General features: G+C 52.9%; 1 protein-coding gene across 1 annotated transcript in view; it reads right to left on the reverse strand.

Annotated features, from left to right (window-relative positions):
- The window catches only part of LTBP2 (latent transforming growth factor beta binding protein 2), a 125143-nt gene that overhangs the window by 81751 nt on the left and 30891 nt on the right, over positions 1-12501 (reverse strand). The window contains exon 6 of the mRNA XM_011981580.1: positions 7672-7954. Coding sequence (XP_011836970.1) covers positions 7672-7954 — 283 coding nt within the window. The remainder of the gene's footprint in view (positions 1-7671; positions 7955-12501) is intronic.

Raw genomic sequence — 12501 nt, forward strand, 5'->3', positions numbered from 1 at the left:
CAGACACCCGCGAATCATGCTACATTATTTCAGTAAATTCTCCCAACCATCCGAGGAGATGGGCATTCATTTTCCCACATCAAGGTCAAAGGAATTGAGTTTCAGGGAAGTAAAGGAGCTTGCAAAGTTTGTGAGGGCATCAGGATTTACATTCTGCCTAACATCAAATTTAACCCCCTTGCCCCGGGCTCCCCTGACACACACACTGGGCCACCAGGCACCCTCCTCATGTCCCCTCCTCCAGCCACCAGACTCTAATCCTCAGGGCACCCAGCGCTGCCCCAGCCAGGAACCACTCTGCACTCCCCCATCACAGTGCCACACAGCCTCCTTCCTGCCAGCCAAGCCTGAACTCGCCTCTAAGTTCATGAGCCCCTAGTTCATGAGATGGGTCCTCAGGAGGTCCATCCACAGCAGCCCTGCAGGGAGCCTTGTCCTGTGTCCTCCCTGACCCCCAGCCCTTTGCTGCTGCCACTGGGGGAAGGGGACACAATTTACAAGCTGCCACACTGAGGTCCCCATGCTGGGTGTCTGTTCCCAGCCGCCCTGTTCCCAGCACCTAGGTTTTGTGTGTGTGTGTGTGTGTGTGTGTGTGTGTGTATGTGTGTGTGTGTTTTGAGACAGAGTTTCGTTCTTGTTGCCCAGGCTGGAGTGCAACGTCGTGATCTTAGCTCGCTGCAACCTCCGCCTCCCAGGTTCAAACGATTCTTCTGCTGCCTCAGCCTCCTGAGTAGCTGGGATTACAGGCGCCCGCCATCACGCCTGGCTAATTTTTTGTATTTTTAGTAGAGACGGGGTTTCACCATGTTGGCCAGGCTGGTCTCGAACTCCTGATCTCAGGTGATCCACCCACCTCTGCCTCCCAAAGTGCTGGGATTACAGGCATGAGCCACTGCACCCGGCCCCAGCACCTAGTTTCTGATTCTGCCTCGTCCCAGGGAAAACCCCTTGCCATTCTGTCAACAGGGGGTGCTACCTTCCCCACACCTTTGCCCCCAGGAAGGGATGCGTGGGTCTCCCCGGAAGTGGCTCTGGGGCAGCAATCTTTTGATAGTTCCCTCCATTCCCTCAGACTTAGAGAGACTACCCACTTGGAAGCAGAGTCCCTGTGCTCCCAACAGGAAAGTTAGTCAAGGTCTTGGGTGGAGGCGGGCAGCACTGCCACGGTAAACCTGCGGGCTCACTCTCAGCAGTAATAGGTTAAAGATCATGCCAAAAAGTGCCAACAGGGACCCTGTGGAGTCGTGGAGGCCGAGGCAAGGCGGGGTTCTGCTCTGAGGTAGGGAGCCTCTGCCTGGGTGACCAACCCACATGCAGGCACATGCTGCCACACGTGCCCAGCAGTCCTGGCACTCACCACCTGAGGTTGGACCTCCAACAAGAACTGCCCTGGTGCTCTGGCCCTTCCCTGTCTCCCGACAGACAAAAACTCAGAGAGATTAGTGCAGGCAGAGGACAGGTGCTGGAGATACCAGGCTGGGAAAGGGTAGGGACAGCCTCCCTCCCCTCTATGAGCCTCTCCTCACCAACAGAACGGCAACACTGGCCACCTGTTGCAGGGAGTTGTGAGATGTAAAACAAAATGAGTGTAGACAGCCAATTGTAGACGTTAAGTAAAATGGGTGTAGATAGCCAATTGTAGACGTAAAGCAAAATAGGTGTAGACAGTCAATTGTAGACGTAAAACCAAATGGGTGTAGACAGCTAATTGACTCAACCCTACTCTGGGCATGTATTTACTCAATGCTACAATGGGCTGAGTCATGCTCCAGGTGCTGGAGAGAGATCAACCAAGAAAAGAGAGAAAAATCCCTGTCCTCCCACATCTGACACTTTCTTGGGGTAAGAAGAAGAATAATTAAAATAAATAGGTAAAATACCAAAGACATTAGTGTTGCGGAGAAAAATAGCCAGGTGGGAGGTGGGGAGGGTGTGGAGGGCGTGGTTTTAGATGTGGTGGACAGAGAGGGCTCTACCACAAAGGAAAGGGGAGAAGCAGCCGCAGGAGTGTAGGGGGACGAGTGTTTTGATGCGGGTTGAATTGTGTCCCCGCGGAAAGACATGAGTCCTAACCCCGGACCTATGAATGTGACCTTATTTGGAAATAGAGTCTTTGTAGATGTAATTAGTTAGGTTTAGATGAGGTCACACTGGATTAGGGAGGACCCTAAATCCAATGACTGCACTCTTATGAGAAGAAGACAACACAGGACACACAGATACACACAAGGAAGAAGGCCACGTGATGACTGAGGCGGGGTCAAGGTCATGCAGCTACAAGCCAAGGAAGGCCAAGGATTGCACCAGATATGCTAGCAGAGAGGCATAGAACCTTCTCCCTCAGAGTCTCAGAGGGAACCAATCCTGCCACCTTGATTTTTGGATTTCCAGCTCCTGAGCTGTAAGAGCATACATTTCTGCTGTTTTAAACCACTCAGTTTGTTATGGAAGCCTTAGAAAACTAACACAGGGGCCAGGTGCAGTGGCTCATGCCTGTAATCCCAGCACTTAGGCCAAGCCAGGAGGATTGCTTGAACCCAGGAGTTAGAGACCAGCCTGGGCAACATGGTGAAACCACATCTATAAAAAAACACAAAAATTAGCCGGGTGTGGCGGTGCACACCTGTAGTCTCAGCTATTTGGGAGGCTGAGATGGGAGGATCGCTTGAGCCCAGGAGGTCGAGGTTGCAGTGAGCTGTGACATTACACTCCAGCCTGGGTGACAGCGTGAGACCCTGTCTCAAAAAAAAAAAAAAAAAAAAAAAAAAAAAAAATTCCAGGGCTCCAGGGAGGGGGATAGCAAGTGCCAAGGCCCTGAGGTGGGAGCATCTCCAGCATGTTTGAGGAAGATACAGTCAGCTGGCAGAGCAGAAGCAGGATGAACACGGGCTGTGAGTGGTGAGGGTGGACAGTGGGGATGTCAGAAAGACTGTGGGGCCAGATCATGTAGGGCCACCATTGTGGCAAGCCCTTGATAAGAGGGAGCTTTTCCACTATGGACAAGGGTCCCAGCTGGAATGTGCTGTAGTGAGTGGGTGTGGTTGGCCCCCATGATCTCCGTCCCTGGGGTTATACCTTTGAATATGTTATGTTAAATGGCAAAAGGAAATTAGGGTTTCCGATGGAATTAAGGTTGCCAATCAGTTGACCTTAAAATAGAGAGATGGTACTGGATTACCTGGTGGGCCCAGGGTCATGACATGGGCCCCTAAAAGTAGAAGAGGGAGGCAAGGGAGTGAGTCATGGAGAGAGACAGCCAAAGAGGCAGGCAGAGGGGAGACCCAAACACAGAGTCCACCTGCTGCTGCTGGCTTTGAAGATGGAGGAAGGTGGCCTCAAGCCAAGGAATGAGGGCAGCTCCTGATACGGCCCTCAAGTGACAGCCAGCAAGGAAATGGGGCCTCAGTCCTACAACTGCAAGGGACTGAATTCTGCAGATAACCTGAATGAGCAAGAAAACCGAGCCCCCTTAGAGCCCCAGGAGCCTGTTGACACCTTGATTTCAGCCTGGTGAGACCCGTTTCAGATGTGTGACCTCTACAGCTGTAGAGAAATAAATGTGTGTCATTTGAACCTGCTAATTTTGTGATTGTGTGTCATGGCAGCCATAGAAAATGAACACAGTGGATAAAGAGGTGGGGTGTGCAGAGAGAAGGCGATCCAGAGGAGAGGGAGCGACCAGGCAGGGGCAGCCTGCTGGGAGCCACCATCACGGGGTCACAGCTCCCCAGACACACCCCAGCCACCCTACTCAGGGCTCAGCACTGCCTTTCAGGCCCCTTGTTGCCCATGTTGTGACCAAGCCTGCTTAGGCTTTTTTTTTTTTTTTTTTTTTGAGACAGAGTTTCACTCTTGTCACCCTGGCTGGAGTGCAATGGTGCGATCTCAGCTCACTGCAACCTCCACCTCCGAGGTTCAAGTGATTCTCCTCGAGCCTGTGTAGGATGTCTCCAGGGCTCAGCCTCTAGGTCCTCAGGTCTGCACAAGGAGCAAACCCAGCAGAGGTCCCTCCCATTCTTGACACCTCCCCTTAACCTCCTCTCCCCTAGGGCTGGTGACAATGGTCCTGGTGGAATGACTGTATCCCAAGCCAGCCAAAGCCACTACTGGACCTGCTGACCCCTGAGGCTGAGTCTGGACTCTGATTTCTTCCCGTAACAGGTCTACACCTGTTCTGTGTACATTGCATACACACACATACACACACACGCACACACACACACACACACACTCCAGTTTCCTCTGCTCTTTGCCATCTCCTCCCATCCAACCAAGTCCTCACAGCAAAGAGATCCTGCCCACTGACAGGAATCATGTATTGAACACTAACTCATATCAGGTACCACGCTAAGTGTTCTACTCACATGGTCTCATTTAATCTTTCCTGTCATCCTATCAGGTGGACACTATTGGCTCAGAGAGGTTAGGGTGAGTGCCTATTGACACACAGCTGGTGAGTGGTAAATCCAGAATTAGAACACACCAAAGCCTGGGCTCTAACCCTCATTACTCAAAATATGGTCCAGTAGCATCAGCATCCCGTGGGACCACATTAGAGTTGCTTATCCCAGACCTGCCGAATCAGAACCTGCATGTTGACAAGTTCCCAGGTGACTCACCTACTGGTTTCATTTTGAGAAGCGCTAGTCTAAACCACTGCTTTCCAAAGCCTGCTCGTTGTAGATTCTGGTAACCAGCCCTCTCTCCATCTCTCAAGGCCCTTCCCAGCGCCTGGCTTTTGCTCTCCAGGTAAGGCAGGCACTCTGCCCAGCCTTGGGAAAGAAGCCAGGACATGAGGCTCAAGGGAGTCTCCAGACCCCTCCAGCCAGCCCAGACAACAGCTGGACAGCATCAGTCCACGTCTGACCCTCTGTAGGGCACCCTGCCTGCTGCCTGAGACACTCCTGGCTTCTCCCTCTGGTCTTCCTCCGGGACACAAGTCTCTCGGTCTCTGCCTATCCTCCTAAAGGGGGCCTCTGGCCATCACCAATTCCTGCAGTGTTCCCCTCCCCAGACATTTGCCTCCCCAACTCCTAGAATGCCCCCTGCATCATGTCACCACCTCTATCTGGACACACAGGGCCTGTCCAAGTTGCTATCAGGAGACAGGCCAGCGATTGCTTGGGAAACCTGGCCAAGGTCACAGGAAATGTCTGACACCACCAGGCAAGCAGGATTTGGCCTCCTAAAGCAAAACACAGCTGGGCCAGCAGCTGGGCCAATAGCAGGGCGCTCCCAGATTTCATGGCATTGAGGCCCCAGGGCACAGAGAGACTAGGCTGGCTTGGAGGCTGCAGCTCATTAAGAACATCACAGTAGCCCCTGGCCAGGGAGCCTGTGAAAATCAAAGAGGACAGCCCTGCTGTGGGCCAGAGACGTCACCCAGGACCTCTGCCCTCCACTGCCCGTCACACACAGGAAACCTTCACTGGGGGATGGAAGGCTCACATTGCCCATCCTCCTGGCCTCGCAGCCTCCCCTCTCCCCATCACCTAGCCTCATTCATTTATCCATTTAACTTACACTGATTGAGCACAGAAGTGTACCAGGCATGGTGTTAGGTACCAGGGACACATTGGTGAATGAGCAGGACACAGTCCCTGTGAGTTCCCAGGTAGCTCCCGGTCCAGTGAGCAAATGGACAGACCATCTAGAGGCAGGGTGAAAAGTGCTGCGCTAGGGAAAGATGGAGCACCCACCGTGGGAACTGGCAGGGGCCTCACCTCCTCCTGCCCTCTGAGCAACACATGGGGTGGTGCCCTTGGCTGCAGGTACGGGCTGAGGGTCCAGTGCCAAGTGGGCCCTTTTGTTAGGCTAACTCTGTAGTTTGGACCCAGTGTCAGAGCAAATATGGACTGAGCAGTTTTGATGGGCCAGGCACTGTTGGGGGAGCTGTAGAGAAATCCAAAGCACAGGCCACTGGGTCAACAAGCGGCTGCAGGTGCAGGGCACAGATGCACAGGATGTGTGCCAGAGAGTAAGTGCTGCGGGGGCCAGAGAGCCTAGTGAACGTGATTCACCTTGAAGAATGGGGAGGAGTCAGACGGGCAGCAAGATGTGACGGGGGACTTCAAATGACTCCGACTCAAGAGTGTGAGAGACAGAGTGACGTGCCCAGCAACCCCTGCTCCCAGCACACACCCTGCCCAGCAATCCCCGCTCCCAGGACACACCCTGCCCAGCAACCCCCACTCCCAGCACACACCCTCATGGGATCAGTGCATCATAAATAAATGAATCCCACAAGCCAACAGAGATGGGCAAAGCTCCGCTGGAAGGACTTCGTGCCCACCCTGGCCCTGGCTGGCCCTTGAGTTGGCACCTCTAGTATTCCTCCAGGTGCCTTACACCAGGCTTACCACCTGGGACCCTCAGCCGGGACCGATCAGAACAAGGTACCCGCACTGCCCACCTGCTCACTGCCAATCCCAGGCCCTCATTGTTATCCACCTGGGGCCCCTTAGCTCTGCTCCTTGTTTCTGCCGCAGGACCTTTGGGCCTTGGCTGCAGGGTTTGGCTCTTTTGCTCTTGACCTTGGAGTTCCCTAGGCCCTTGACCTGAGTCCATCCTTTCTTTCTTCCTCCTCCTAGCTGCCCTTGGAAAACATCTACTTGGGTGCCCAGGGCCCCGGAACCCAGCTCACCAAGAGCCTGGTCTGTCTGACCTCACCTGCTCCCAGAGTCCCTGGACACCCTTAAACTCCTTTCTTTGCTCCTCCTGCAACTCAGCCACTCTCTCCAGACCTTTCCTGCTGGAACCTAACCTCAAGGTCAGCCTCCTCTGCCTGGTTCTCGTGGGATCTGAAAGGGCAAATCATCTTTCCCTTTAGTTCAGCAAGGCAGGGTTGCAACATTTCAGAAAGAACTTCTTAAGTAGGAAGCGAATGGAAAAACTAACCTGAAAAAATAAAAAGAAAACACAGTCCCCTAGAAATGGACTCGTTTATAAAGTTCAGATTTCCTGTCCTGAGCTAGAAAAAGTCTAGCCAGATTGGCTGGCAAGCAGGCCAGGGAATCCTGCCCATGAACACTCTCCTTGTTCACTTTCCTGTCTACTCCCTTCTCCCACATGCTTCTTCTTCTCCCCTCTAAGGAGAGAGGCTGAAGCTGGGTGCTGAGGAAACTGAAGGGACACAGGGACCACAGGCAGAGGAGGAGGAGGTCGGGATGGGGTGTGGGAGAACGTGTATAAAGAACTTCCATGTGTGCCAGGCACTGTTCTAAGCACTTCCCTCATGTTGACTAATTTAATCTTTATGACAATTCATAACACAGGTATTATCATTGTCCCACCTTACTGATACAGAATCCGAGGCACAGAGAGGTAAGTGACTTACCTGGGGTTGCCCACCTGGGAAATGGCAAAGCCCGACTGTGAACCAGGAGGCCGTGGTCCCAGGTACATGCCCTCCTCAGCTTTATTTCAGGCACCCGAGGGCAAAGACTTCACTTCCCTCTTTCCACCCCAGTCTGGCAAAGCCCAAGTCAGCCCCAACACCTACTCTCCTGCTCATATCTCTGGCTGTGCCAGGGAAAGCCAAGGAGGGTGGGGAGGAGGGAAGGGAAGACTGTGGTCTTCTCCACCAGCCTTCACCAAATGGTCCGAAGGAAGAAGCCCCTCCAGAAAGAGACTGAGCCCCAGATCCCGAGCCCCATGGAGAAGGGGACTTACCCAGCTGGCGGCGACTGTGGTACGGGCGGCGATTGTGGTGCGGACGGCAACTGTGGTGCTGGCGGTTGTGCTCTGGCCAAGGTGCCGTCTCCGGCCGCACTGCTCCTGCGCAGGTTGGGTGAACGCTCGGCCCAGCGTCGAGGTGCCACCCTGGAGTTCTGGGGGTCAAACTCCTCGTCGGGAATGACCTCCTCGCAGCGGGCTCCACGGAAACCGGAGCGGCAGACGCAGAGCTGAGGGCGGCTGCAGGAGCCCCGGTTCTGGCACGGCGGCTGGCACACGGCTGAGGACACAGGGAGAGAGGTGACAGCAGTGGCCATGGGGCACTGAGACCACAGCTGCCCACTCCTTCCTGTCAGAAGTACCCTCCTGAGTGCTGCTAACCCCATCGCTCAAGCAGAAAGCCACTCTCCTGGCCTCAGAGGGCTCCCTGACCCATGCTTCTCCCACCTCCATCCACAGACCCCCAGGACGCGTTCACCTCTGATCTTTGGACAACCAAAGACTGTGTGGCCAGCTGCAGAGTGGCTCGCACCACCACGTCCCACAGAGCACCCTGAAGAGGAAGTGCACTGCCTGACACTGTGTCTATACTGAAATGTTCACTCCCACCAGACTGGAAGTCCCCCTGAGGACAGACAGTGGCCCTGGAACTTAGAATAGGGACGGCCACAGAGTAGTTTCTCAGTAAATATGGAGCAAATGAATGAATGAATGAGTCTGTTTGGTGGGAAAGGGCCCAACACTGGCCTGAAATTCAAGCGGTTTGAGTTGCTGGGATTTTCCTGTCACTCATGAGCTGTGTGGTCTTGAATTCACTGAGCCTCTGTTTGCTCCTAAATCACGGGAGGGGTGAACTAAGGAGGTTAGAGGACCCTATGCATCCTTCAAAGGCATATTCAGCTTGACAGTCTCTCCTCTCCTTCCCGTTGTTCTCCATCTCCTTAGCAAGGCAGAACTCCCGACTGCGCCAGAGAAAGCACGGTGGCCAGAACACAGCTGCCGGCATCACAGCCACTGCCGGCCAGGTAAGTCCCCTCCTCTGTGGGGCCTCCGTTCAGGGCTCAGGCTGTCTCTGGATTCTGCCTCCTGGGCTGTGGGTCCAGCCAGGGGCAAGGTGGAGCTGAAACCAGGCCTTTCTCCCAGTTAGCCCTGTGCAGCATTAGCCACCAGCTCCCCAGGCTGACTCCTCTCTTCACTACCCTTCATCCCCTTGCAAATTCCAGAGTCACATCCAGTGATTACTGGCCAAGGGAACATCCCATGCAGAGGCATACACTGGGATACGGAGTCCTGCCCCTCCCCCACCAGGACTTCCACTGGGGAACATGTGTGAGCCCAGGAAGCATGGTCTGGCTCACACTGCACCCTCGAAACCCAACGCCTCATTCATTCATTCATTCATTCATTCATTCAACAAATAGCTGCTGAGCCCTAGTGAGTGCCAGGCACTGGGACAAAGTTCTTGTCTGCCTGGGGCTTGTGGTAGAGTAAAGGACACTAACAGGAAGCAAGAAAACAATAGCATGATGTGGCCTCAGGCAGTTTCAAGGGCTGTGAAGACAATTAACCCGGGTGATGCAGGGGTTCAGGCCCAACCAGGAGACTCAGATGGGGCGGCCAGGGCACCTCTCTGAAGAGAGAGATGGGAGCGTGCAAAGGAAGTGAACCCCCAAAGACCCGGGCAGTCTCCCAGGCAGAGGGCGAGGCAAAGACCGGGCTCTGGAGGCTGGAAGGAACGTGGTGTACTCGAGGAGTTGCCAGAGACCCAGGGAGACCAGGGTCTGCTGGCGGAGGGGGCGTAGGCAAGGTCAGTGAGGAAGAGGAGGCAGATACACAGACCTTGTCATCTCAGGAATCCTAAGTGCAACTGTGAAACTAGCAGGCATGGCTACCCAGACCAGATGCCTGGGTTTTGTGAGCTCAACTCTCCTTTCCGAGAAGAGCACCAGAATCCAAACCGAGGGCTGGCCAGGATAAACATCTCCAAACTTCCACCTGGCCCATGTCACAGAGACCTTCAATGGTTCCCTGGTGTCTTCAGGATTCAAGTCCATAGACGAGCACTGAAGACCATCCTGGTCTCATCCACTCTAACATTCCTCTAAGCCAACCTGCTCCAGTCGAGCTGGCCTGCTGGCTGTGGCCCCAGGTAGCCTCTGCTCTGTCTTCTCTCTGTCTTTGCATGTGCTATGTCCTCTCTTGTTTCCCACTTGCTCTCCATTTACCTGGCTCCTACTGTTCCCCCAAGACCGACTTCCCCATGCTGGACACCCGCCTCTCAGCAGCTGCTGCCTCCTCTGATTAACAGGAAAAATACTTGTGTTCGCCATTCACTGGGCATGTCCTGCATAGTGCCATTAGTTTTTGTTGTTGTTATTGTTTTTGTTGTTTGGTTTTTGTTTTTTGGTTTTTGTTTTTGAGACGGAGTTTCACTCTTGTTGCCCACACTGGCGTGCAATGGCGCCATCTCAGCTCACTGCAACCTCCGCCTCCCGGGTTCAGGATGATTCTCCTGTCTCAGTCTCCCGAGTAGCTGGGATTACAGGCATGCGCCACCACACCCCGCTAATTTTGTATTTTTATTAGAGACGGGGTTTCTCCATGTTGGTCAGGCTGGTCTCAAACTCCCAACCTCAGGTGATCTGCCTGCCTTGGCCTCTCAAAGTGCTGGGATTACAGGCATGAGCCACCGCGCGAGGCCACTGCCATTAGCTTTTTTTATGCACGTGTCTCAATTTCCTGACTCATACAGTCAGCTCCTTGAAGTGTAGTGACTATCTCTTACACCTCGTTGTATCTTTAGCTCCTAACATATGCCTAACAATAACACCATTATTATTATTTTTATTATGGCGGCTACTCTCTGATGAGTGCTGACAATAGCCCTGGCACCGTGCTCTGCATACACGCTCTCACTGAAGCTTCTCAACAATCCTATGCAGCAGGTGTGACTATGATTCCCATTTTACAGATAATGCTGCTGAAGCTCAGAGAGGTTAAGAGACTTGCCTGAGGTCACCCAGCTAGTTAATAGTGGAGCCAGGATTCAAATCCAGTTCTGTGTGACTGAGAAGCCCAGGCTCTTTCCACCCCACTGACTCCCTGAAGGGTGGGCATGGTTCTTCCTCTTCCTCTCTACTATCTCTGAGCCTTGGCCCAGAGCTGATAAGGAAACAAAGGGGATCTGTTGGCTTCAAGTCAGCCACCAAATGCACCCTTGGGAATTCTGCCCTGAGAAACTGCACATCCCAATTGGCCCTGACAGTGGAGACCCCAGGACCCCACACCCTTCCAAAGCCCACACAGAATTTTTAAATAATGATGGAGGATGTATGTCAGCTCATGGGTTTATCCAGCGAGCATTCGTAGAGCACTCACTGGGTGTGAAGCTTGTGATACTGTCTCTAGTACACTGTCTGACATGGAAAGTAGAACACACAGGTTAGAGGACAAGCGCTACGCCAGCTGGACCCTCTAACCCAGGCTGAGGCAGGCAGTAGGGAAAGTCAGGGAAGGCTTCTTGGAGGAGGTGATGCTGACCAGAGACACAAAGGATGAAAAATTGGACATTGTGCACCAAGGGCACTCAAGACCAGTCTATCAGCAGAGAGTGTGGGAAATAACAGGTTTTAATAGCATTCCAACCACAAGTTGGGCTGGGAGGCCAGAGCATTTTTCCTCGTGCCCAGGCACCTCTTCCTGGCAGGCTCCAGGCCTCTAGGTAGAACCATGTCAGAATTGCAACCCAGAGCACTTCCCCAAACACAAACTGCCACCATGGCAGGATTTTGGCCTGGCCACCCCTCTATCTGCCCAAGCACACTTTGTCCTCACCTGACCACCTGCCAGGCCCCTGTCACCACCACCACAGGAAACATGGTCAGCTGGGGCCAGCCCAGCAGCCACGTCAGTGCTAGTGAACGTGGAGGAAGCAGATGTGCCCAGGGCAGGTCTCGGCCTTGGGGATTTTTTAGGGAGGGAATAGAATGGGAAGGCCTGAGTGATTTCCCACATAGACCCACACCTCTCTGCCACAGAGACCCAAAGGCTGGCATGGGTGAGAGGAAGGTCATGCAGCTTCCACCTCTGAGTGTGTGGTCCTTGCCTCGAGGATGGCCTTTGGAAAACAGTCTAGCTTCCATCCTTCCCCTCCTGAGCCCTGAGAACAGCCCATCCTTCACATTAACAATAAGATCCTTCATACAAATGGCCAACAAATATACGAAAAAATGTTCAACATTACTCATCATCAGGGAAATGCAAATTAAAAACACAGTGAGATACCATCTTATCCCAGCCAGAATGCTCATTACTAAAAAGTCACAAGACAATTGATGTTGGCACAGACATGGGGAAAAGGGAACACTTATACACTGCTGGTGGGAATGTAAATTAGTGCCGCCCCTATGGAAAACAGTATGGAGATTTCTCAAAGAACCAAATAGGTCAACTATTCAATCCAGCAATCCCACTACTGAGAAAAGGTGAAGAAGTCATACTATCAAAAAGACACCTGTGGGTGTATGTTTATTGCAGCACAATTCACGATTGCAAAGATATGGTACCAACTAAAGTGCCCATCAACCAATGAGTGAATAAAGAAAATGTGGTGAAACCCTGTCTCTACTGAAAATGCAAAAAATTAACCAGGTGTGGTGGTGGGCACCTGTAATCCCAGCTACTCAGGAGACTGAGGCAGAGAATCACCTGAACCCAGGAGTGAGCCAAGATTGTGCTACTGCACTCCAGCCTGGGCGACAGAGTGAGACTCCACCTCAAAATAAATAAATAAATAAATACATAAATAAAAGAAAATGTGATATATAT

This window comes from Mandrillus leucophaeus, unplaced genomic scaffold (assembly GCF_000951045.1).
Source record: "Mandrillus leucophaeus isolate KB7577 unplaced genomic scaffold, Mleu.le_1.0 Scaffold228, whole genome shotgun sequence".
Taxonomy (NCBI): Eukaryota; Metazoa; Chordata; class Mammalia; order Primates; family Cercopithecidae; genus Mandrillus; species Mandrillus leucophaeus.